The sequence below is a fragment of the Diplotaxodon limnothrissa genome, linkage group LG3, assembly GCF_057381915.1.
Source record: "Diplotaxodon limnothrissa isolate DT_005_m linkage group LG3, D_limnothrissa_male_GT1.1, whole genome shotgun sequence".
Classification (NCBI taxonomy): domain Eukaryota; kingdom Metazoa; phylum Chordata; class Actinopteri; order Cichliformes; family Cichlidae; genus Diplotaxodon; species Diplotaxodon limnothrissa.
Genome location: NC_140598.1, coordinates 13,909,041 through 13,936,414, shown reverse-complemented (window position 1 = coordinate 13,936,414; position 27,374 = coordinate 13,909,041). Strand labels below are relative to the sequence as shown.

The window sequence follows — 27,374 nt, the reverse complement described above, 5'->3', positions numbered from 1 at the left end:
CACCAACTTTAATGGAAGTGTGATGTTTTCAGCTGGAGTGATGGTCAGGGTGGCCTCCCTCTCCTCTTCTTCTCCTCTTCCTCTTTCATTTGTAAAGCCACTTCTGCTGCTTTCATTCATTTGGAAGTCCTGTAGCTGAGTTTGGGAGAGACTAACAGCCTCGGCAGCAGAGGGGAGAAAGGCTGTAACACCACCACTTTACTCTGTTCTACCTGTCACATCATTTTATCAGGAAACAAATATGCTCATGTTTTTCCTATGTTTGTCTTGAAGATGTAAGAAGATCACTGTTAAGTCTAATTGTTGAATGTTGCCATTGTGTTTCTTAAATTTGTACAGTCTTAGTTCAAGCAGTAGGATCAAAGCCATTCCTTTGATCCTGGCCACCTCTCCAACCACTCTGTGCTGGGGGAGGTTTTATTGTAGATACATCCTATCTGAAAGATCTGTTTCTTTTGATGTAAACTTCCTGGGTTTACGACCCTTTGGTCAGCAGGAGGTCTGACACACACACACACACACACACACACACACACACACACACACACACACACACACACACACACACACACTCAGTGTATACATTTACATACAGTCCTTGTCTATGTAACCAAACGGGGTTGCAAGGGGAGGTGTTTTGTAAACTATTGTTTGAAGTTTGTCAATAAAAGGCAGCGAGAGGAGGCCACCATTGTGGTCATTTCGACGTGCTGGTCACAGATGGAAGGGCCTCCCTTGCGCAAGAAATCGATCGAACACTGTTGCCTTGTTTTTCTTTCATGGGAATAAGTCCTGGATACAGCGGGGTCTGAGTTTAGACCCAACAATCACATGGTGCTTTTTATTATTGTGTTGGTTTGTTTGCTGTCTCTTGGATGGAGCCCAGCTGTGCGTGGCCCCTGGGCCTGTGGTCAGAGTGTGTGCTGGATAATCCGGCCCAGGATGAGGCCAAACTGACATGGGATGAAATGTCAGTCACATAATTGAGCTTAGTGTAGTTTCATTTCTGCACAATTTAAAAACAACCAAAACTTTGTTCTGTCTTTTCTATGTTATACTGTAGACTTTCTTTGATACTGTGTCCAAAAGGAGCAGCTTTTACTTTGAAGGGGAGGTGTCTCTGTTTCCTCTTCAGGTTGGATGATGGAAGCAAATGAGTGTGTGATGTTTTTTCAGTGTTGCACTTTGTAGACGCTCCCTGACCACTGGTCTCACAGCCAGCTGCACATAGAGACCAGTGTTGTTAGTCCAGGTCAGAAGATGACTTGTTGGAATGAAAATGAGCTTGTAGTTTGTCTGCTTTAATAATGTGACTGGAAAAAGGTGTTGGACTTCAAATATGTCCATTTCTTTCACACTTCACCTTTAAAAGTGAAGCCTTGTGGTTCCTGGAAGGAAAAACACGACTTTTTCAAGTCTTTGTCCTGTTTTTATGAGAAATGTACGACTTTAATGTGAAACATTCAGAGTTTTTTCTCTTGTTGTGTTTGTTTGAAGCTGCTTCCTGTTGGCTTCAGCTGTTTGGAGTTTCCATTTTCTAAACTTCTACATTCTGAACCTTCTTCAGCTCTGAACAGATGATGAAACACTGAATGATTTCAAGCTCACACTTTGTCTAATAAACTTACATCTTTCATTCTTTATACAGATTGAGGGGCTGTGGTTTGTCAGAGATCAGCTGTGATTATCTGGCAGCAGCACTGAAGTCCAACCCCTCCCATCTGAGACAGCTGGACCTGAGTGACAACTACAAGCTGCAGGATTCAGGAGTGAAGCATCTGTGTGGTTTCCTGGAGAGTCCAGGATGTGGACTTGAAACTCTGAGGTCAGTCAGCATGTTTTAGTTGTGCTGAGATGAATATGATGTGAAAGTTGTGCTGACACTAAACTGCAGACATCAGGCTGATATTATACTGATCCACACTGAGGATCTTCATGGTAAAGTCTGTTTTCTTCTTCTCTGGTTTAGTCCATTGACTGCAGCAGAACAATGTTCACATTTCAAACAGTGAGACTCAACGTATGGCCCGCGGCCCACACGCGGCCTGCCCACCTTTCCTGATTCAGAGAGAGGGGACCCTGATTAACTGTGTAGTGTTCTTCCTCACAGTTCTAAGTATCAGACACAACAATGAATAATCCACAGCTGACTGTCTTTAGCAGGTCAAAGGTCACGGCACACAGCAGACAGTGGGAAATATTATAACTCTGATCATTTATCAGCACATATCCATATGTATAAAAACAAAGCTGACACTGTGAGACTTGATCAGAGGTGTGATCATCACAGCAGAGGCCTTTGTGTCAAAGTCACTGAGGATCAAACAGAAACACATGAAGCAGATTTTCCTGTTCTGGCTTTTTATAGCAGATAACCTTCAAAATATTCTGCAGTCCATCAAAAACTGAAGCAAACCATGAATCAACATGTGAACATGAGCTGATGCTGCTGAAGTGAAGCAAAGTTACAGAGGTTTGATTACAGACACAGCTGAGAGTTTGTAATCTGTCATCATTTTAAAAGGTTTACATTTCTTCAGTATATCCACATTTGCAGCTGGTACCTCAACCTCCACTTGTCCAACACAACTGCTGTCCACTGCCTCCATGACATTGTGATTTTGCTGTTGGTCTTCTGTCAGATCTTCATCAATCACTTCTGCACGGGGCACACCTTCAGACTCTGCAGCTGCATAACGAAAGCCTGTAAGATAAAATTAGACATAAGGTAAATGTACACCAATATTCCAATGACAGGTGTGTGATTCATCTGGAAGTTATGTGCGGATTAGTGTACAGTGATAGCAATTTAGTATGTTTTTAGAGGGGGGGGGGGGGGGGGGGGGGGTTGTTTACCTCCGATGGGTGCTCTTTTTCGCTTCCGTTGCGTACGCCTTGAGTGCCGGTCCGAGTCTGATACAGGTATGTCGTCATGCCCCATGTGCAGTGTTGGTGCCCAGTCTGGATTTGTTACATCCATTTCATATGCTGGTTTGCCTGCAATAATGCCAAATCATAAGATACTCAGTCGACATGACGTGGTTCTGCAGCATCACACATTAGCATGTTTTATCTCATTATCTATGACCTCAGCACGTTGAAAATAACACTAAAAGCCTTTCAAGAGTGATATGAATTAATTTAGAACTCACCCGGAAAGAAAATGCCGTGAGCAAACCAACAAAAAGCTGGGGATTGCAGAGAACTCGATATCCGCTCGTCTCACCGCTGCAATCCAAGCCTGACGTCTTTGTTTAGTAATATCGGATACATGGGATCCCTCACGTTGCCTCCAGGATGGAAAACGATGAAAAGAGAGCCCGTTATCCAGCTTCTTGCCTTCACGATCGTGTGATCTAACGTTGCAACCGACAACACAACACGTACGATCCATAGCTGAAATGGTATCCTTTGGCTGGCCTACTGTCATGGCAGAAGGGGGCATGGCCCATCTCCCGTGACATCACGCTCCAAAGCCCTATAGGTGGGAAAATGTACCATGTCGACCAATCAAAAATGATATGGAAACATGACATTTGGTTGTTTAGCAAAAGGGGGAAGTTTTAGGAGTGACCGGCAAGAGAGAGCGAGTGAGCGAAAGAGAGAGAGAGTTTTGATACGTGAGAGATTTGTGACGTTTACCGTGTTTGGTCTCAAGTTAGTTTGTTGTCTTGTGTATTTAGTGTGTAGCTGTTGTTTTGTTTTGTGTGTCAGTTCTACTAGTGATCGTCACAGTTGCTGCCTTAAAGCCAACAAAGGCAGATTGCAGTGTAAACGCTGAGTGACACACCTGCTGTCAGACCTGCAGGTTTATCCCTGTGCTGTTCTCATATGTGTTAGAGTGACACAAACTATTGTTTGACACCTGATTGTTCTGTAAATAGTTTGAAATGATTATATGAAAAACGTCTGAGCCTTGGCTGCATTTTTTGGTAAATAGTACCATATAACTTTGTTGTTTGCAAAACGTGTGCGTATTTTTAAAAATGTACAATCTCTATTTGCATTTCAAGTTATGAAGATGATTCGTTAAACATGTGTGTGGTTTTTACAGTCAAAATATCACTTTCTACTTGTATTTTAAATTTTGTCTGAATTTAGATAAATTGTGCTGATACAGTTGGTCAAAATGAGAAAATAACAGATTGGCAAGATAAACTGTTTTTAAAGGTAAAATATAGAGGCCACATCAAAAGTAGTCAAGAAGGGTTAAAGGCTAAAAGCAAAGTTGTCACTGTTGGGTCTGTGTTTCCACAAGCCCCGCTAATTCTAGAGACTTATTCATCATGAAGAAAACAAGACAGTCGATCGATCAATTATTTGCGAAAGGGAGGCCTCGTCTGTGTCCACCACGAAAATGACCACAGATCTGACCTCCTCCTGCTACCTTTTATTGGGAGACAGTTCACACAAAACACGTCAGAACAAAGCCACGCACCCTTTGTTCTAAGACAAAGCATTTTATGTATATGTGTGAACTTCTGTAAGAGTGTGTGTGTGTGTGTGTGTGTGTGTGTGTGTGTGTGTGTGTGTGTGTCAGACCTCCTGCTGACCAAAGGGTCGTAAACCCAGGAAGTTTACATCAAAAGAAACAGATCTTTCAGATAGGATGTATCTACAATAAAACCTCCCCCAGCACAGAGTGGTTGGAGAGGTGGCCAGGATCAAAGGAATGGCTTTGATCCTACTGCTTGAACTAAGACTGTACAAATTTAAGAAACACAATGGCAACATTCAACAATTAGACTTAACAGTCACCAAGTACTGTTTATATTTGTGTGTATTGCTGCAGCTTTTTTGAGTATTAATTTGGTGCCTTTGTGTGAAATAATGGTATTGTGAGTGATCCATATAGTCACAAAGAATAGCCACTTGTTTCTGTGCTACCAAAGTTCCCCGGCTTTCATTCAAAATGTGTTTATCGTCAGCACCTGCACATTAAACTACTTAAACATTATAAATGTCTTCAAGCTCACACTGAGGCCTGTGGGGTACTATCAGCCACTGAGACAGTACACACATTTATATGTGTTTGTATATGAATATTTCATACTTTAAGACTGCCTGTTTATTTAAGGGAGATGAACAAAATACATTGGAATTGTACAAAATAATATCAAGGATGATAAATTAAATAGATTTTAAGTAGATGCTTGTGCATTCTTAAAGTCTTATATGTTGAACTGAACTATGTGATCTGTTCAAAGCCTTAATCTTAATTTGAAGTGAAATGTGCATTTTGAGTTTATACACTATGTATATAAGGCGACCGTTTCCTTTTGCAGTATTTTTGTGTGGTGTACTTTTCTATGTCTTAACAAAAGGGGAACAAAGGTGTTTAAGTTCACCTAGGATGATGTGTTTTAATTTTCACATGGTCTTGCTTGAATTTGACCCTGACAAAGGCGTATGAACTCTGTCAGCTGTTTGGAGTTTCCATTTTCTAAACTTCTACATTCTGAACCTTCTTCAGCTCTGAACAGATGATGAAACACTGAATGATTTCAAGCTCACACTTTGTCTAATAAACTTACATCTTTCATTCTTTATACAGATTGTGGAGCTGTGGTTTGTCAGAGATCAGCTGTGATTATCTGGCAGCAGCACTGAAGTCCAACCCCTCCCATCTGAGAGAGCTGGAGCTGTGGGGAAACAACCTGAAGGATCCAGATGTGAAGCAGCTGTCTGATCTTCAGCAGAGTCCAGACTACAGACTGGAGACTCTGGTGTAAGTAGAGTGATGGAGTGAGTGGGTGGTGCTGTCACCAGTATTGTACTAAACACAGTCAGTATGAAACAAAGATCCAGTGTTTCCTGTAAAGCTGCAGCTTCTCAGTGAAGCTGTGAGAGGAGAATGGTGACAGGCTTCAGGATTGGACACAAACACTTCCTGTTTCTGACCTTTATGGTCACCATAGTAACGGCTGACACGCTCTGATCAAACACTGTCAACAGCCAATCAGCTCTCTGAACAAAGCAGCACGCAGACCAATGACTGCATTCATTTCCAAGTTTAAAGCAGTGAAGAACACAGTCTGTAGGTGAGGAAGAATTTAGTGAGAGCAGATGTTTGGATGGAATTCCTCCAGTTAACAGCTGGAACCGTCCATCTGGATTGTTGGGCTTGTTGTTGGGGTTCCTACAGAGCTCAGAGTGGACACACCAAGGTTCTTCTAATGAATGAAAGTCCAAACTCAAACTAGGAGGGAAAAACATTTTCATCAACTTCAATAAAAATCCAAAGATTAGAAAAAGTGAAGCAACAATGAGTCCTAGTACAGTCCCAGCACTGAAGTCCCTGCTGCTCTTTATACTGGATGTGCTGCATCACTGACTGACAGCTGATGAAGAGTCTCTGGAAACACTCGTTTATCTCCTCTGCTCTTCCTTCTTCTCTCTGCAGGTGGAGCTGATGATGGTAAACAGGACGGTGTGTGTGCTGAGAGAGGAGGAGCTGTGTCCTGATGATCCAGAGAGGTTGAAGCAGCAGCAGCTTGTGTGTAGAGACGCTCTGACTGGGCCATGTTACTGGGAGGTGGAGAGGAGAGCTTCATCCAGCAGTGACTGACAGAGGAATGAGAAGAAGTGCAGATGACTGTCAGTGCTGCAGAGTGAACTGCTCTGAGAACAGCTCCACTGTCAGACACAATGTAGAGTCCAGCATCATCCCTGTGTGTCCCTCTGGATCTGACAGAGGATCATCAGTGTATCTGGACTGCTCTGCTGCTGCTCTGTCCTTCTACAGTCTCTGCACAGTCTCTGTCTGACTCTGGCTACATTTTTGGCATTTATATTCTTGGTTGCTCTCTTTATATTTTTCACATGCAAAATGTGCCCATCTTTGGCAAGATTCATACTGCACCTGGAAAGGAAAAATAAATGGCTCATATTCTGTTTGGTGAATACTATTACTCAACATTTTAATTATGATTGGCAAGTAATGATACTAAGACTTATGTGTTTCTTTTGTTTTGTTTTGTTTTACCATTTCAATCATGCTGCGGTCAGCGTTAGCATCTAACATGGAGCAAACAATGCAGTAGTCCTCAGCGTTCCCTGAAACACAATCATAGTTAGGTTTTAATCAAACATTATTTATTGAATAATTAAAAAATAATAGTACATTTTTTCCAAATATACTTCCTGGAAAATTAGTCTAAATTAGACTTTGAGAAAGGTCTTATCTGAAAGTGTTTGAAGAGCACTATTTGTACTGTGCTGTTTGAAAAGCACTATTTAAATTGGAAGTACGCACTAACGTGATAAGGACTTTACTGGACTTACCTCGATTTCAAGTAGGGTGCAAGCTATCTGCATTCGCTCCAGCACAACTGGCTCTGTAGTGGTTGACACCTCACTGACCTCTCCAAAATCAAGGTAGTGTTCTGCAAACTGTGAGATTGATCATAATTAGAATGTAAAGTCTTAATTAGGTAAAGGATAGGATAATTATAAGCCACAAGGTTTCAGCCTATTCCTTTTTCAGTTACTGTATGATTAAGTACTTCTATGTAAAATGATCATCTTTGTTGTTGTTGACCGAAATAACTTTCACTTCACTTAAATTTACTTAAAGTCTTAATTCTAGCTAACAAGAAACTGAATCATTTGAATAAGGGTTACCTTTAACAGTAAAACTCCACAACTGCTGGAATCCTGTCGCTTGTTGTGTTGCATAGTCTGTAACTGCCACTCCATGGTGTCTTCATGCCCTCTCATCCTCAGAAAATTCCTAGTTGAACAAAAGTGTTTGTAATGAAACAAGATTTTTTTTTTTTAATCTAAGAATAACACCTCAGTATCATACATACCTCCAGTTGCGCAGAATTTTCCTGTCATAAACACCTTCATTCCCATGGGGTCTATGAGCAGTATTTTCTGTGCAGAAATGTTGACAATCTAAAGAAAAAGTTAAATTAAAAATTACAATTGTTTGTGCCACTGAAAACTTATTTAAAAATAACACTTTGTGCAAGAAACTGCTTCACAACAAATTATGCAAATTAATACCAAAATGAACACATACCACAAGAATCCAGTGTGTACCAAAGTTCACAGGGCACAGCCACGTCTTCAACTGGGAACTTCATCTGTGGGATTGGAAGTGCAGAGTAATTTGGATTTACTTAGGTACCATGCGTCTCAGGGTGTTTTCAAATATAGTCTTCTTTAAAGGAACCGAACTCTTTCCTCAGCAACAGAAAGGAGTCAACTGTTTGGACCACTTCTGAGCTTTCAACATACCTTGTTGAGGCATCTGAACTGCCCAGAAAACAACGAGCTTGCAACTACTGAACAGAGCAGGTGTGCAGCATTCTGCACAAGTATACAAAAATGTTAGAGAACAGTAAATAGGTTTTTTTTAATTTAATTTTAAAATTAGTAGGTAAATGACATTTCTTACTTACCTTTCGTCTGTCAATAACACGGTGCAGATATGCATCAATGACCTGTTTTGAAAAATCTGAGTTTATACAACAACAGCAACAATTTTTGAAGTAACTGCTTGAGTGCTGTACACAAAAACATCTAAAGGAATAGAATTGCTGATAAAGGTTCTTTCTGCATATACTGAAACTGGGTATTATGATGTCACAGATGTCACAACATCTGTGTTGTGGTTGATAACATTTTTTCCTGTTGAAGTGAATGGGTGAAACCTTATCAGAGTTTTGCTATATAAACCCCCCGACCTACCCGCACATTTTAAACTATTAATGGTCTCTGCACTGCAAATGCTTCAGAAGGAGCAGAACCTCGAAATCAGACTCAATAATGATAAGTTCTCTTACCTCATCAGAAACCACCGTGACCCCTGCAGTGTTCGAAAAGAGGAATCCAATAACTTGTATGGTCCAACAGCTGCCTCCAAGCGCCCAGTATCCTTTGCACGCCATAGCCTCTTTACTAAAAGAAAAATATGATAAGTTAGCTCAGGCATGCATGAGATTTGTAGTGGATAAGCTTGGTAAAGGCCAACGGGCCACAACAGGAAAAAAGTCAATACAATAGGCATGCATTTACACGCAGAGAAATAGGAAAGGTACAGCGGGTGGGCAAAATAGAAAATTACTGACAGGCAGATCCATTTCCAGACTTCCACAAGCTCAGTGCATGTTGCATGTTTCTTTATATCCAATATGAGTTGAAGACTTCAAAATGCAAACAAAGTCATGCAACAGTCAATTAAGTTGCAACGCCAAACTGGCAACAAATGACCAACTGGTCAAAAAGAGTTGTTCACTATGTCACCTTCATCTTCTAAGCTTTGTTTCTGGGAGGGAAGTTCTTGTTCACGCGTTTCTGGTCCTGGAACACAATTAAACTCCTTGTGTCAGCCGTTTTGGGTGCATAATGAATCCTCTGGACTTTGCTGGCACTGAGGGTTAGCAGTAGGATGGCAGGGGGGCATCTTCAGGTCTGTGCTGCTGTTCACTGTCTGACTGCGAGTTGGGTATTTTTAATTGTCACTGATATTTACATGGTGGCTTCTTCTGTATGGCTTGATATGGTCAATGCTGTAGTGATTTCTTAAAGTTGCTCCTTCTGTGTTTTTTAATCTCACACATTTGCCAGCGATGTCTTGAATGGTGTAGGGACCTGAAAAATCTGGATCAAGTCTTCCTCCCTTCCTTCCACGTTTCATGTTCAAGAGAAGAACTTCATCTCCAACGCTGTACACAAGGTTTCTGTACTTCTGGACTCGTCTAGCATAAGCTTATGCATAAGCATAAGATTGTACTTAAACTGAAATATGACACCTATTCAGTGATTTACAACATAGAGGTAGGTTGTTTCCTCTTAAACATTTTAACTGCTTTCCTTACAAAATGAACTGGAAACCTATAAGTTCAGTCTCTGAGGTGCTCTGCGATTTCTCTCAGGGTAACGTCTGCCTGTTTGGTCAGAGTCCATAGTGCTCTGTGTGGAAAGTTCAGGTGTTTGAACATTGGTGGTTTCACGTAAACCCTGAACCTCAGGTGGTGAAGCGAGGGCAAACTCTTCTGAATCTTGAGGTGTAGATGTGTCCTCTCAGGTTGCTCTGGAACCACGTGACATTCTGCATCTAGAATCTGATCAACATGTCTACGCCAGACTAAGTTGGCTCCAACATTTATGGTGTATATCAGCGGTCCGGTCCGTGAACGAATCGTGCCAGAATGCCATTTCTGACTTGGGTCTCTGTAGTCTCTGGCGAGAACTCTTTGTCCAACATTGAAGAACCTGGTTTTGTTTCTTGTTGCTTCCACCATGGAAGACTGTTTATCTTGGACATCCTTGCGAATGTCTGGTTTCAGCAAATCTAGATGTGATCTCAGATCTCATCCCATGAAGAGCATTGCAGGTGTGTGTCCAGTTGTTGCATGAGTGGTAAGACAGTAAAAAAATTGTCAATTTTCTGTTGTAGCGGTTTCCCCTCTGTGCGACTGGCTGGTTCAGCTTTGTTGCAGGATGATGGGGAGCTGAAGTGATATGTCGTATGCCGTTACTCCTAAGGAAACACTGGAACTCCTCTCCAGTAAACTGATGACCATTGTCACTTACGAGCTGTTGTGGCGGACCTGTGCGTGCAAACGGTGACCAAAGACTATTGATCGTGCTGGCAGCTGTTGCTTGCTTTACGGGGAAGATTTCTGGCCACTTTGAGTGGGCATCAACCACAACCTGGAACATTTGGTCCATAAATGGGCCAGCATAGTCTATATGAATGCGTTGCCATGGAGCAGATGGCCACTCCCACGCGTGTACAGGTGCTGTTTGAGGCTGGCGCAGCGTCTGCTGGCAAACAATTTTCCAGCTATGGTCCTGCACTCTCTCTCTGTTTCTTTCTCTCTGATTGTGGAATAAAAGTATGAACATGTGTTTATAAGTCACACTTGTGTTTGAATCCTGCAGCTTATCACACATTTGATTTCCATGTGTGACGACTGCAAGTGTCCAGAGTGAGGACAGACTGAGGGAGCCACTGCTGCACATCATCTGTGAGGCTTTGCAGCCCTGATGATCCACCAGGACAAACTCAGCAGTGTGTGAGGAAGAGGAGGAGGAAGAGCCAGCAGCAGCTGACAGATGGAGAGAATAGACAGACTGTTCCCTGTTTGTGAAGGACTGCTAGGAAAGTTTAACATAACTGTCTGTGCTGAATCAGTCTTATTAGGTAATGTTCAAATAATGTTGTCATCCCAGTGTTTTCAGTGTGGGAGAAAGTACTCAGGGCCTTCAAGTTACACACTATGAAAGGCAGCAACAAGTTTAATGTTCAGAAACCTAAAGTCTGTATCAGCAGCAGAATGGAGCTAAAAATAAATGTTTGTTTCAGTTCTATGAAGCTTTGAGTATTTTGGATCAGTAGCTGCTGTGTTTGTTGCATCATATTGCTGTGATTGTTTATTTGCTTTATATATTCTGAGCTAAGTTGATCTATAGTGTTACATCATATTCTATAAGGATGTTATGTGTTTGTAGACTTTCTGCCCAGTTTGACCCATTTAGCAGACGTCAGCCTGTTTAAGGCTCTGATGTCTATTCTCAAAGTCAAAGTCAAGTCAAAGTCAACTTTATTTGTCGATTCTGCCACATGTACAGGACATACAGAGAATAGAAATTGCGTTACTCTCAATCCCTAGATAAATAGCAAATGAACATTTAAATATATTTAAATATAAAAGTGATTAAAAATGCAAGTAAAATAATTAAAAAGTAAAAATTTAAATAAATACAATTTTACATATAACAAGAAAGCTATATAATATACAATATAATGGGTAAGTGACATTGAGTGTAAACCAGGCAGAGTAGTGCAAATAGGCAGATAGTGCAAATGGAGATTTGGTAATGTACGGTAAGAGAAAGTGTAACAACAAAGTCTTATGAGGTAATGGCAGTCCAATGCTCCACAAAGTGACTGGTAACTGGTGCAGGCCAGTGAGTGAGTCAGAGAGTGTGTGTGTTTGTGTGTGTGTGACAGAGTTCAGTGAGACCGTGGAGGAGAGAGGGGAGAGGGGGCAGAATCGGGAGGGAGTTAAGCTTCCTGACAGCCTGATGGATGAAGCTGTCCTTCAGTCTGCTGGTCCTGGCCTGGAGACTCCGCAGTCTCCTCCCCGACGGCAGCAGCTTGAAGAAGCTTTGCATTGGGTGCGTGGGATCAGCCGCTATGCAAAGGGCTTTTTTAGTGAGACGGGTGCTGTAAATGTCCTGGAGGGAGGGGAGAGAGACACCAATGATCCTCTCTGCAGCTCTCACTATGCGTTGGAGGGTTCTATGACAGGACGCATTGCAGGCTCCAAACCACACAGTGATGCAGCTCGACAGGATGCTCTCGATGGTGCCTCTGTAGAAAGTGTACATGATGGGGGCTGGTGCTCCTGCTCTTCTTAGTTTGCGGAGAAAGAAGAGACGCTGCTGTGATTTCTTGGCCAGTGCTGTGGTGTTGTACGTCCAGGAGAGATCCTCTGTGATGTGCACACCCAAGAACTTGGTGCTGCTCACTCTCTCCACAGACGCTCCGTCAATGGTCAGAGGAGCATGTTGGGTGTGCATTCTCCTGAAGTCCACAACAATCTCCTTCGTCTTCTCCACATTCAGAGAGAGATTGTTGTCAGCACACCACGTGGCCAGGCGTCTCACCTCACTTCTGTAGTCGGTCTCATCCCTGTTGCTAATGAGACCCACCACCGTTGTGTCGTCCGCAAACTTGATGAAGAGGTTGGAGCTGTATGATGGAGTGCAGTCATGGGTCAGCAGAGTGAAGAGGAGGGGGGCTCAGCACACATCCCTGCGGGGCCCCCGTGTTTAAAATGATGGTGCTGGATGTATTACTGCCAACCCGTACTGCTTGAGGTCTTCCGGTGAGGAAATCCAACAGCCAGTTGCACAGTGAGGTGTTGAGCCCCAGCTGGACCAGTTTTTGAATGAGCTGTTGGGGGATTATAGTGTTGAATGCTGAACTGAAGTCTATGAACAGCATTCGAACATATGAGTCATTTTTGTCCAGGTGTGTGAGTGCCGAGTGGAGTGCAGTGGAGATGGCATCATCGGTTGAGCGGTTGGGCCGATACGCAAACTGGAAGGGATCCAGGGAGGGGGGCAGGACAGTCTTGATGTGTTGCATGACTAGTCGTTCGAAGCACTTCATCAGGATGGGAGTAAGTGCAACAGGACGGTAGTCATTAAAGCAGGAGGGAGATGACTTTTTTGGAACCGGAATGATTGTGGTGGCTTTAAAACATGTGGGGACGACAGCCTGGATGAGTGATATGTTGAAGATGTCTGTGAAGACATCAGTGAGTTCCACTGCACAGTCTCTCAGTACACGACCAGGAATGTTGTCAGGACCCGGAGCTTTACGTGCATTGATCCTGCTGAGGGATCTCCTCACGCTGTCCGGTGACAGAGTCATCACCTGGTCACCAGGAGGGGGTGGGGTCTTCTGTGCAGTGGTGCTGTTTTGGACTTCAAAGCGAGCAAAGAAAGTGTTCAGCTCGTTCAGCAGGGGGATAGTGCTATCACAGGTCTGTGGTGGGGGCTTGTAATCTGTGATGGTCTGAATGCCCCGCCACAGGCTCCGTGAGTCTCTGCTGTCTTTGAAGTGATGAGATATTTTCCTGGAGTACTGTCTCTTAGCCTCTCTGATGCCACGGGAAAGGTTGGCCCTAGCTGTCCTCAGGCTCGCCTCGTCTCCATTCTGTATGACTTAAAGCAGTTATGACATGGTCTGATTTTCTCACCCAATAAAGGAATATTTCATTTATCAGTCTACTCTTCATTCTATCAGACACAGTTATCACAGCTCGTACATTTGCTTTTTACACATATATGTAAGCACTGAGCCACATTTAGTAATGCCAACATATTAAAATAACAACATTTGTCTCTTATATATGATACATCTATATACACACTGTCACAGATACTTGAGTGTCTTTGAGTGAAGATTTAAGGTGATAGGAAATATAAATAACTGCAGCTTGAATCTTTGACACAGAGTTCATGCTTCAGAGTTCAGATGTTCAGAGTTCATGGACCGTTGAGGCTGCGAACTTTAAGGCTGCAGACCCTGAATTGGGATACAGCCATCGACTGTGGAAACCTTGCAAGTGGATCGTAAAGGTTGTTACAGAGTCTTTCATGTCTAAATTTGCCGTTAATAATTATATAATTGTAGGAATCATCTAGTTTGCTTACACTGATTACGTTGGCACTTTGTTAGCGCTACAACAACGGTCAGACCCCCGAGGCATCTAAACTTTAGTAAGAATGTGCACTTTTGACACCTCTGGTTAGCATTTAGTGGTCAGTTTCAAACGTATTTGATTTTTGCTTGTTATGAACAAATTCACTTCACTACTTTTCACGATCTGTAACATCAATGCACTTTGTTCCATTTACTGCATATTGCACTTTATTCATATCTCTCATTCCACCTGCAAAAACATTGTAAAGGTCGTCACAGAGAGTTTTATATATGTATAAATACTAATATTCTCTATTTATTCTGTTTTATTGCCAAGATGTTAGTTAGCCTTTGTTCAATTGTCTTTTATATGTCAATAGATACGTATGTCACAAATAAAAGTTTCTTGTAAATTATGTTTTTGTAAAGAATTTTCTCCCAAATCTCTTACATGCTAACTGTAACGTGTTATTTCTGCTAAAACCTGAACTTAAATGTGTATATGGTGTTTATCTGTTTTTCTCTCTGTTTTAGATGCAAATATCAAATTGGAGTTCTGCCTCCAGGCCAGAGTTGCAGGAATGCACCACGTGTTGGCTGTTTCACTGCCCTCTGTGCCCCACTCTCAGCCCTGCTGTCAGGGCAAAGATTGAGCAGCATATAAATGGACACATTCAAAGTACTTTGCCTTTCAAAGGTATGTTGGTATTAAATATACCTCATAGTTAAAGTCATAAATATGCACTTCTTTTCAGCACCTCTGCAGGTCTTTGTTGACTTAAAAGTTATTTTTCACATTGTACAGTTCAGTTCATTCATCAGCGAGAGAAAAAAGTGTTTTCATTAAATATTTTTCCTGTTCACCACATTTCCTGACAGCTCTTGTGATCCACACCATTTTGCTTTCATTATTGAGGACGGCTTGGATATTTTTGTTAATATGTACAATCTGATTGTTAGATAAACAACTACATTTAAATTACATGTTTTTTCTTTTTTTCTCTCTTACAGACAAAATGATGTGCCGGTGCACTTTCACTGCCCTTCTGTAACATGACAGTCATACAGCGTGGGGATATGGCAAGGCAATTATTGTCATGTCAGCATTCAGGACTGCTCCCCACTGAACTCTCCGTGGAGCCTCGTCTCCCTCTCCATGTCTCGTCTCCAGCATCTAAACCATTTCCTGAATCTTGGGTAGAACATTCATGTGCTCCACCCTCTGTGCTAAATGAAACTGGGGCTTGTGGAAAGTCCATGAAAATGAAACGTCCTCACTGTGGTCTTAGTCTTCCTACAAAAAAACTTCAAGGCTCACATGATGAGGAGGCATTCAAACAGGTCAATAGATGTTTGCCTGGCCTGTCATCCACAGTGTTTTTGTGTAGAGGGACTTCTTCCTCTTTGTTTTTCAGTTTGCAGAGGACATGGAGCTCTTTTTAAAAGCATGTGCTGACGAGCAGAGACTACAGGTCAAAGCGATGTTTGACATTTAATGGACAGATGAAGGCACTGGCTGTTTGTTTGTGTTTTTTATCTGTTGTTTGTTTTTCAGTGTACAGAATTCCAGTTAAACTTATTATAAAATGCTGTTCACTTGTTTCCATACTTATAGTAAAAAATGTAAGTGTAAATGTAACAGCATTGTTTATACTTGTAACTTCAGAGTAAAAAGCTTATTGTTGATATTAACATTAATGTATTATCCTGTAATCAATAATATTTTTATGCATTTTACGCATTAACCCTCTGATCTCTATCCTGGCCATTTGGGGCCACTTCACTTCTCCTTGTTTGACTGCTACACTGCAGTGGACCAAAAGAATGACGCAGGTTTGATCTTAAGGCTCTAATAGTTGTGTGTGTTGTGCATGACATTGCAACGCAAACATGTATTTGCAAGATAGACTGGAATAAATTATGATGCATCAAATATTACACAGGCTGCAGTGAATTGTTGTTGATACAGGTTATTGAGCTTTGAGTTTCCCAGTCAAACGTAGCTTTGACACACATGCTAACACTCTTACTCTTGTACATTTCATAACAAGACACCAAAGCCAAAATATTAGCTCTCAAAAGAAATTCAAAGCTGCAGCTGCAGCACACACAGCAACAAACACTGTTAGTAAATGTGTCCTGGAGTTTCTGCAGGTGCAGAAAGTGCTGCTGCTGTAAGTCAGCCTAACAGCTTCCAGATCACTGATATTTCTGGAAAGATGGCAAGAAGGGCATCACAGCTCATTTCTACAATCTCCCAGATCTTGGAATACAAGCCCCTGTCCCATGAAAACCACTTCACAGTAGTAGGAGTCCACTAAAACCTACAAATGAAGAGTGATCCTGGAAGAAATAGGGCGCACACTAGTGACCTCAACAGTTGCAAGACAGCCTTGTCCCCGATGCTTATATGAAAAAGAATATGAAGATTTATGAAACCATTAGGACTTTATTACTGTTTTATCTGAAAAGCTACTGGTAATATTTAACCTAACTGGGATTTAAAGTGTAAAAAACAGAATGTAGATAAAATTTTGGTTTTGATGAAAAGGAGTGGAGCTTGTGAGCCACAATGTAAGCAGTGTTGCTTTGCTGACATGCACTCGATGCTGGCAGTACAAGCATTGTGGTGGTTCTTATATTTTTGTAAACTAACTGTATAATATATTGAGCCATTCAACAGTACACAAATGTTTGTAGGCTCCTTTTTGTATGCAACCTGCATGTCTTTCTGAATTAATTGTTTGTTTATATCATGTTTTTCAGGAAAAAGAAGTTAAAGTCAAGTGGAAGCCCTGCTCAACATGGTATGTAGTAACAACTTTGTTGGACGGGAACAGACATTCATACTGTTGATAAATAGTTATCACCTCAATTTGAATTCATGTATTTGGACTAAACTAAATTGGGAGCTGTTAGCTGTCAAGCTGCTCCTCTGTGAGGAGCTTGATAGCTGTCCACCTCCAAAGTCCATTATGAGTTTTGGAGGTGGACATGGTCAAGACTTTACTTCTTTATAGAGCTTATAGTTGGGGCTGGTTCAGGTCAGCCCTTAGTTATGCTGTCATAGCACCAGACTGCTGGGGGTTAGTGTCTACTCGTGTCATTGTATATATCCAGGAATATGTGCCTGAGGATAGTTGTCATGAAATCAATATTAAATCAAAGTTTTCCTTAATGACCACAGCTGGCATGAGTTCTCCAAAGCTGCCTGCTGTCTCAGGATCTGTCTCCAAAAAGAACCAGGGAGCGCTAACATGTTATGTTCTAGACTGATGAAGAAAATGCACATTAAACATAGTATAAACTCACTATGTTAAGTAATGTGAAGAGGATGCCTTTAGCTCCTATTGGGTTGGTTCCTTGATCAGTGCAATACAGAATCATTCATCTGGTTTGATGTAATGTCCTTCAAACACGTCAAAATGAGGCTCTGTAGTCTGTGTGGCCTCCACATGCCTGTATGACCTCACTACAACACCTGGGCATGCTCCTGATGAAGTGGCAGATGGTCTCCTGATGGATCTCCTCCCAGACTCCAGGACTAAAGCATCTGCCAACTCCTGGACAGTCTGTGGTGCAGTTGGTGGATGGAGCGAGACGTGATGTCCCAGATGTCCTCAAATGGATTCAGGTCTGGGGAATGGGCGGGCCAGTCCACAGCATCAATGCCTTCGTCTTGCAGGAACTGCTGACACACTCCAGCCACATGAGGTCTAGCGCTGTCTTGCATTAGGAGGAACCCGGGGCCACCCGCACCAGCATTTAGTCTCACAAGGGGTCTGAGGATCTAATTTCAGCACCTAATGGCAGTCAGGCTACCTCTGCCGAGCACACGGGGGGCTGTGCGGTCCCCCAAAGAAATGCTGGTGGATGTTTCAGGCAGCAGAAGGTTCTCCAATATGTCTCCAGACTCTGTCACAAGTACTTAGTGTGAACTTGCTTTCATCTGTGAAGAGCACAGGGCGCCAGTGGCAAAGTTGCCAATCTTGGTGTTCTCTGGCAAATGCCAAACATCCTGCACGGTGTTGGGCTGTAAGCACAACCCCCACCTGTGGACGTCGAGCCCTCATACCACCCTCATGGAGTCAGTATCTGACCGTTTGAGCAGACGTGCATATTTGTGGCCTGCTGGAGGTCATTTTGCACAGCTCTGGCCTTTCTTTCCTACCCCACAGTACCTTTCCTTATCTTTTGTTTCCTACTCTTTTACTTAGTCTTTGATCACGGTTGTCTTTCTAGATAATTAATGTCATTTGTTCTGGGGCGAGTCACTGGCTCGGGTGCATTCTGGGACTGTCAGTTCACCAGTGTGCTGGCATGCTTCTTAACAAACACACCACTACAGCAAACATCTCAGTTGTACTTGTTGATTTCTTCAACAAAACACTGAACAAAACATGTCCTTGTGAGTGTGCTGCCTGGTGCTTTTACATTTTGTGGTAATTTGAGCAGCCCAGAAAGCATCCCATGAATTCAATGATGTTATTGTATCTGAACATGTACACGAGTCATTAAATTAGATGGGAAAGAATGATTCAGGGTAAACAACTGCACCAAGGGAATTACATTTTTCTTCTCAACATGTAAAATGTCTGTTGATAAGCAATTTCTGAAACAGACATTATAAAAATCACATTAAACAGATGTGATTAACTTTTTATTCTAGCAAACATAACATCAATGATGACACAATCAGTCTTCATCAGAAGTGCTCAAATCACTCTCATCGTCTGGAACGTCCTCCTCCTCCTCCGAGTCCATTTCCAGGAGTGGTTGGTGGCTGAGGATTCTCTTGTACACGTCCTTTACTTTGAGCGTTTCAGCTTTCAGTTCACTTTGTTTTTAAACCAGGCTATGGAGTCCTTTCTGTGCATCCTCCGACATGCCAACAAGGGAGGCTGTAAAAACAACAAAACTATTAAATATAAGTAAAACAAACAAACAGACAAAAAAACTCACCTCATAAACACAAGGAGTTAGGATCATGTAATTAAACTTTTTTTAAGGGAGAAGGCAGTGTTAGCTAGCAACCCAAATATAGGTAAAAGATCCAGTAAGACTTTAGCATCTGCTATTATTTTCAATCAATTCATCACCAAATGTATAAATAAATAAAAGATGTGCTTACAGTCTGAGGAGATTGTCCCCAACACCACAGATCGCATTTGCAACACTGTCCAGTGATGCTGCATCTCCCTGCAAAGGATCATCTCCTCCTCTCTCAGGCGCCTCACAGCCATCACCTTCTCAAAGACCTTTCTCTTTGTCCGGAGGTCAGCAGCAGCTGCAGTTTAACAGCATCAGATGGGAAAACATAGCAGCATATTATGATTCAAGAACAAAACATTCAACTGCTGCTCAGATACTGGGAGTTTGTTTAAAAAGGATATTTAGAAATCAAGAGCTTACGTTCACTTGTGCTCTGCCAGGGCCAAACGTCGCTCTGCATGAGGGCATCACTGGATATGATTTGCTTTGTTGCTTGTTTCCTTGTTGTAGTCGTCAACAGCAGCCGCCAAGCGTTTCTTCTCATCTAAGATGACCTTGTGAATTCTGTGTCGCCTCTTGTTGCTATCTGTAAATAATCATAAAAAGGAACACCTTCACATAATGCATATATTTACATTTTAATCTACACTCATCAATTCGTTTGCTAGAACAAATCACATCCAGCTTAAACAAACCTGGATCTGATTTTATTCTGTTTACAAAGTAGCTGTACAAGCTGTACAAACTGAGCATCAAACGGTCCGTTTCAAAGAAACTGTGACACCATTTTGTCTGTAAAGACTTTGTGTTCGCACTCTGATGATGACGACAAGCTCCTCTACTCGTGCCTGCAACGCTCCAAGGCTGCCATCAGTTTGATCCGTTTCTAAGTGAGAGGAATATTAATCAGAACACAGGATGAGTAACAGTCACCAAACTACAGTGGACTCTGTAATCACTGACTTGATGATATTCATTATAAGACATCTGGAGCCTTCATGTGCTGCATTATCATGAGATAACAAGTATGTTGGTGTTCAGCTTTATAAAACCAACTAGTACGACATCACTTCAACCCAGGTCCAATCCAATTTGATCAAACGCAACAACTCTGCCATCAATTCTGCTTTTACAAGCTTATTTTTCATTGTTTGTTGACACTGTCAGAAAGATCTTAACTCTAAGTTCTTTAATGAGGCCATGGTGGGTCCTGTTGTTATACACGAGTGCATTATATTGAGACTCACCTTCAGCCCATTGCTGCAGTGTGTCGTCATCCACACCCAGCTCATTTCTGCTCGCATTCAGGCTCTCCACTTGTTCTCTAAGGATCCTTATGATCTAAGAATACATTAATAAATGTCATTCATATGGACATTTTTAGAGTACTGGTGTTTCCCCCATTACCACACACATTAAAATGGGTGTTGAAAAAATGACCTTTAGATATCTCTGGCTCAAAGTGCGGCCCAGTTGTTCCACTTTCCTTTTGTTCCAGCCCAAAGCCAGGAGGCTCAGCATGTCTGTCCGCCCTGCATTTCAGTTAGTATACAAATAAGAATGAATGAGCAGGAGACTGAGTGGAATCTCACACACAGACACACACCTGCTTTAGACATGTACTTCGTTGTGATGGCCGCCCTAGACAGGAAACTGTTTACTTGCTCCACCTCTTCTCCAACTGTAGAACCGGCCCCATCCTGAAACGCACCTCCCCATTTGATCTATAGAAAGGAGGTCACAATACATGACTGCTGAATTCATTCAACCTTATAACAAAATGTCTTAAACGTATCCAAGACTACAAGCTGCAGTATACCTCGCACATCCAAGTGTGAGCTACTCAAAATGAAGTACACATTAAGATAAAGTCAAGTAAATAGTATTACGACAACACCAAGAGAAAAACAAAATAAATATCCACCCATCCAAATATGTATCCACACACACACACGTATGAGTATATGGTTATGGCGTTAACGTCATTTTAACAAGATTAACGCTGACAGCACTGATATATATGTGTATCTTACATCATTTGTGTGTCTCTGGATGTATTTCACAAACTCAGCAACTTCCTCATCTTTCTCAATGAAGACACCTTCAAAGTTCCCCTGCTCTGAAGTGCTGAACGAACACGGTGACAGTTGTTTGAAAAGAAACATCAAAATACAATTTTTGTACAAATCCATATTTGATTTATGTCCACAATGCATAACGTACCTTGCATTTGATTGAAAGCGATAAAGCTTGCAGTTTCCATCAACTGAGACGGCGAGCATGTCTGGAGTGCAGGCAGGGCAGCTAAAGCATGGCTCCTTGCACATCCTGTCCACCTCACACTTTACAGCACTCCACTCCAAGAAACTTTTGCTGAAGGCATCAGCTGATATTCGGCCAGTCTTTTAAGTAGAGGACAAACAACAGAATATTCACGGACAGTCATCATAAACATTGATTTGCACAATTTCCTTAAACTTGACAAATTTAGAAACTCACCCTTCCAAAATGGGCTGTTCGTTCATCCAGCACTTTGACAAAGGCCTTAAGTGACATCCCTGCTGCAGCTTCTTAATGTCATAGAAAGACTGAAAGACATCCATTGAAAACAGGGTGCAGAAATTTAAGGTGCCAGGCCAATATCCACCACCCTGGAAGTCCTTAACTGAGGGGGACCACATTAGGCCACAGCTGGTGCAGCTCACCACTGGCAGTGCAAGGTTATAACGGCCTTTAGGAAGGATAAGGAGAAATCCAGTCATGGCTCAACAAAGACATTCATTTTTTCCCATGTTGTTTTCAAAGCGGTCTGGTAAATCCAAATGACCTTTGACAGGTGCCCACATATACTGCGGGCCGAGGGTAATTCAAAACAATGTAGCAATGTACAATTTGCAATAAAACCTGCAAACACATCTATTGTGTATGTACTGTGTGACAAAAGAGCAACTTACCATTTATGGTTACAAGAGCCACAATTGCACCGGGTGAAACCTCAACGTTACCTGCTGGGCAGTCACACACAGTCTGGTCTTTGCACAGGCAACAGCCGAACTAACATTAAAAACACACAATATATATAAAAAGAATTGGAAATTAAATGATACACAATAAATATACAATAACAGCACACACTCATAGTACATAGCAATAAATGCATAAGACTTAAAAACCGTACATATTGGATTGTGAAACTCTGATGAAGGCTGCAAAAACCCTCCTGTTACTGCCTCTCTGCTGTGCAGGACAAAGCGTGTGTGAACTGCAATATCACAGTCAGCACAAAGGAATGGAAGAGGCAGGCAGTCCAGACACCTCACAACTACTTGTTTGCCACACTGACACACACGGTGTGACTGTGGATCCAGAGTAGCTAACATATTGTCTATAAGACAAGGCCTGGCCTCTTTCCACTTTAGCAAGGACACCATGTTTCTGATCGCCCAGTGAGTAGCAGCTGACTCAGACGACGTCTCACAAGTCATGGCTGCGTCCTCTTCTCCATCCTCCAACAACTGAAGGAGCTCCTGACGAAGCACCTCAGTTCCACACACTAACAGAAAAAAAATAAAGAAACTCTTCCACAAAGTGAAAAACACTCTAGGCAGTATGTTTCTTAGGACTGCACAAAAGCCCTGCCTAACTCAACTATAACAACAAATATAAAAGTAAAGGAATCACAATATATACAAGAAGGTAAAGTACCTTTTGTTGGGTTGACACTGGCAACATAACTAGGTTCTTCACGTGGACACTGATGCTGATCTGCAGACACTGGGGGGGAAAAAGAGATTGAAGAATATTTACTTACTGAAATTCTTTGGTGAAAACAAGTTGTGAGATAAAATCAATGGTTGTGAGAACACTGACCACGTGGCAACTAGTACTTCGACTGGATGATGGTCTTTGAGGAATAAAATCTCCCTGTCTGTCAAGGGCGGCATCACTTACATTTTGATTAGATACCTTGAGTTTGTAAATGATCAGATTACATAATTGGAATACAATGTATCCAATTCAGGGTTGCAGGAGGATGAAGCCTATCCCAGCTGATACAGGACAAAGACAGGCTGCCAGTTTATTGCAGGGCTAACACGATATGTGTAACAGAAAATCCACTTAAATGTTTGATATTTCTTATAATAATCATAATTATTTAAAGGTTTCTTTAAATAATACATTTTGATTTTTTATAACCTCTAAAATATAAACCTGAGCTGTTTCAGATTCTGACCTCTGACCTCACTGCAGCTCCCTCTTGGAAGTACGTCTGCTTCTTGTCTACCCCCAGTGATGACCGCCTGCCCTTGATATCACGTACTGTACCTGAGGAACAAAAAAGGACAAACACTTGCCTTCATTTAAGAAGTACATTCATACAGAGGTAATCTATGGAAACACACTAGTTCACCCTTTGGGAGAAATCAGTTCCTGTGAAACATTTCTGTAAATGAACATCATGTGGAGAATGAATGAAATGAGTTCTTCAGGTGACTCAGCAGTCCCACACTGACAAATGAAATCTAGTTAAACTATTAAGCATATTTGCTCTTCTGAAATCTGTGTTAAACAACAACAAACATAAATTAGTAACAAAAATACAGCTGAGTAGAGGCTTTACAAACCACCAGCAGCCATAATGCTAAATTTTAATCTTCAAATGTTTCTGAGCCGTCTTCAACCTGCTTTTAACACATTAAAGTCCCACAGTCAATGCAGCCTGACTCAATCCTAGATGTTCAGCACACAGAGACACAGAGGTGCCGTTTAAAGTTTAGTGATAACCTGAGTCACTGATCATTTGCAGTATTACAGAGTCTGGCAGTCTTTGCATGATGTCCACGTCACTGTGAGTTTCTAGCTGACTCTCAGGTGTGACAGGTGTGCCAGCAGGAAAGAGTAATAATAACCTGCATCCTGAGGTTTGTCATGCAGGATTAAAGCAGCCAGGCTTTGTTCACACAGCTAGGATTGTATTTTACACTGACCCTGGGTCAGTATAAGTATCATACAGTTTAAACGAAGCACTGAAACTTGCACATATTTATTACAGATGCACTGAAGCTAATCGAGATATTTGCTGTCAGTCTGTGGCTGCGATTAAACACTTTACTGGAAACTTTATTAACTAGTAACTTCATCAGTCATGACAGAAGCTAATATTTCTGTGCTAACATCGTTTAAACAGTAACAGCTTTCCTCCAATATAAGCTAACGTTTACACCGTAACTTTAAGCTAGCACCATAAAGACGGTAAAACACGTAATAACATCTACAAATGCATCTTAAAGCTGTTATATTAGCACTCGGTGTATTACTAACATAACCACATTAACATTACTGACACTCGCTGACTTTTAATAGTCATTCTATAAATGCTGTCCGTTTAAATGGTCTTACCTGGTGGTCCATATGGTCCATAAGTGAAGCAGAGGGAGCCTGACCATGCGTCACACGTTTGACGAGTTGGGAGTGAGAACGTGTTGGGCTATAAGGAACACACTCACTTCCTGAGCCCTGGGCAATAAGAGACGTTTTGTGTTTTATGATTTATTGATATGTTTGATCCTTTCTGACCTGCGTTAATGAAGCAGTCATTAGAGCACCATGTCCGCTAGAATAGTTCTGTAGTTTGATGCTTGAGTCGTTGCAGACTTGTTGAAACTCCCTCACCCGTCAAAGCAGCGTCTTTGTTATTCGCGTCCAGCAGATGGCAGTGTTTCACTGTCTGACGGCTGTCTGAAGCTTCAGCTGGATTATCCGTTTGCTATGTTTGCCATGTTACAGTGGGGAGGAAAAACTCCTTTTTAACAGGAATATCTAGACATGAGTGATTACTGCAGTGGGGCACTATCTGTGCTATCTATAAGAAATGTTAGCAACAATAAAACTCTGAGGATCAGGGCTCCATTTCACTCCAGTGTTCAGTGGCATTTTAAAAGAGTGAATACCGACGCTGAATGTCTTTGTAAAGCAAAAGCACTTTGTTAGCCTTTACAGAGCAAAGCTATGGATCAATGTGCAGTGAAGAAAAATCGAGGTGGCCAGTCTGTCCTTTCCTAACCAATCACAGAGCTCCTTACATTGTTGCGCTGGAGAATAACTAAATATAATATAAAGATGATATTGAAAATAATCTTTTGTAGAGTCACTACTTAGTGGGCAGAGGACAGTTATCACTTTGCTGGATGCTTTAAAGTCGCATGTTCTGTATTTGCTGTATGCAGATTAGCAGGATATTAACAGATTAACAGCTTTTATTAGACTTCATATGATAATCAACAGTGAAGTGTTTCTCTTTCAGTGTTTATTCTTGCTCATTGAATGATCTCTGTTCAGATAATATGCTGCACTCATCTCGTGTTTCTTTAAATACGGCATCACTTGTCCAGCTGTCAAACTCTGAAAGAGTTACAGTTTCACCACTGAGCACTTTGAATGGTTATTCTTTTATTTAAAAGCACTTATTCTAGCTGCATCATCAATACGACAAAAACAGTGACTTCAACAAAAATTTATCTAAAAATATTTAGGGGGAAATGTTCCTACACCCCTCATGTAAATGTTACATCTCCAAAAGGGAGAAATAATCAGAATAAGGCGTAATCATTGTCATGATAATAATGACCATGAAAATGAAACTAGGCCTACCTTTAGTTCAGCACACTCAGTGTTGCATAAAGACATGCGAACATGCCATCATCCATTCTGGAGCCTACTTTTAAAAAGAGCGAGCTGTTTATTCTGGCTGAGTAGCAAACAGAACCAACCATGAAAACCTAAACTGGGAAAACACTCGGAAACCTTGAACACTGGGAATATGGAGACACAGGGGTAGGTGAACAGACACTGACAAAGGACAGAGGAAAACAGAGACAATATATATAAGACAAGAAGTAACACAGACACCCTTTTCGGTGACAAAAATGAGAAAATATCCAGTGAAAGGCAGTTCTCTTGGAAAAACTGCCTTATTGATGTCAACGGTCAGAGAAAAATGTCTGATAGGAAGGCAACCGTAGCTCATACAACCATTTGTTGCAACCAAAGAATGCAGAAGAGCGTTTTGGTCAGCTAAGAACAGGAAATTGAAGCTACAGTTCTCAAAATTTGACATGAGAAGATTGGATAAATGTTGCCTGGTCTGATGAGTCTTGATTTCTGCTCTGACATGCAGATGGTCGGGTCAGAATTTGGCATAAATAGCATGAAAGGATGGATCCATGCTGCCTCATGTCAGCTGTGCAGACTAGTGGTGGTGGTGTCACTGTGGGGGGGAGGGGCGGTATTTTCTTGCTGAAACGTTACATAGTGTGTGTGTGTGTGTGTGTGTGTGTGTGTGTGTGTGAGAGAACAACTTGAAACAAACTGCAGCAATAAGGGCAAACTAGTGCACAGTTATGTTTACGTGAGCGTTATTTTGTATGCATTTGTACAGTTCCATAACTGTGAGAATACATTGATAGCATTTAACTCTAGTAACAGGCATTTGTACCAGTAAGCATGAAAAAGTAGGGAAAAGAACTAGTATGTAAGCACTGACTAGTACTGTAAAGTATATGTGTATATAGGGCAATCGTGGCTCAAGAGTTCGCAGTTCATCCTGTAATTGGAAGGTTGCCAGATTGAGCCCCGCCTCCGACAGTCTCGGTCGTTGTGTCCCGGGGCAAGACACTTCACCCGTTGCCTACTGGTGGTGGTCAGAGGGCCCGGTGGCGCCAGTGTCCGGCAGCCTCGCCTCTGTCAGTGCGCCCCAGGGCAGCTGTGGCTACAATGTAGCTGCCATCACCAGTGTGTGAATGTGTGAATGACTGAATGTAGTGTAAAGCTCTTTGGGGTCCTTGGGGACTAAGTAAAGCGCTGTACAAATACAGGCCATTTACTGTGCGTGTGTTTATGCTCAAGTGTATGAATAAATTAGTCAGTTTTAAACAGTTGCAATTTAAACAGTAGAAGAGTGGCACTATATTTATATATTTATAAAGAATTTCAAACAACAATTAATTGATGCTCAAAGCAGGTTTATTTAATTAATATCCAGATTTCCAATTAGTTCCCAATTCATTCAGCAGCAAATCACATCACCACTCACTTCAAGGCTGTATGTATTATTGTAAGGTAGACCCTACAATAGTACATACAGAGAACCCAACAATCATATGACCCCCTATGAGCAAGCACTTTGGCGACAGTGGGAAGGAAAAACTCC

The 27,374-nt window shown here is 41.8% G+C and overlaps 2 protein-coding genes across 3 annotated transcripts in view; both read left to right on the top strand.

Moving 5' to 3' along the window:
* Window positions 1–27,374, top strand: part of LOC146634600 (protein NLRC3-like) — a 720,577-nt gene that overhangs the window by 323,758 nt on the left and 369,445 nt on the right. For both annotated transcript variants that reach the window (XM_085377952.1, XM_085377961.1), the window contains one exon: window positions 1,649–1,825. In XM_085377952.1, the coding sequence (XP_085234078.1) occupies window positions 1,649–1,825 (177 nt within the window). The remainder of the gene's footprint in view (window positions 1–1,648; window positions 1,826–27,374) is intronic.
* The window catches only part of LOC146634610 (protein NLRC3-like), a 218,654-nt gene that overhangs the window by 152,912 nt on the left and 38,368 nt on the right, over window positions 1–27,374 (top strand). The window lies entirely within an intron of this gene.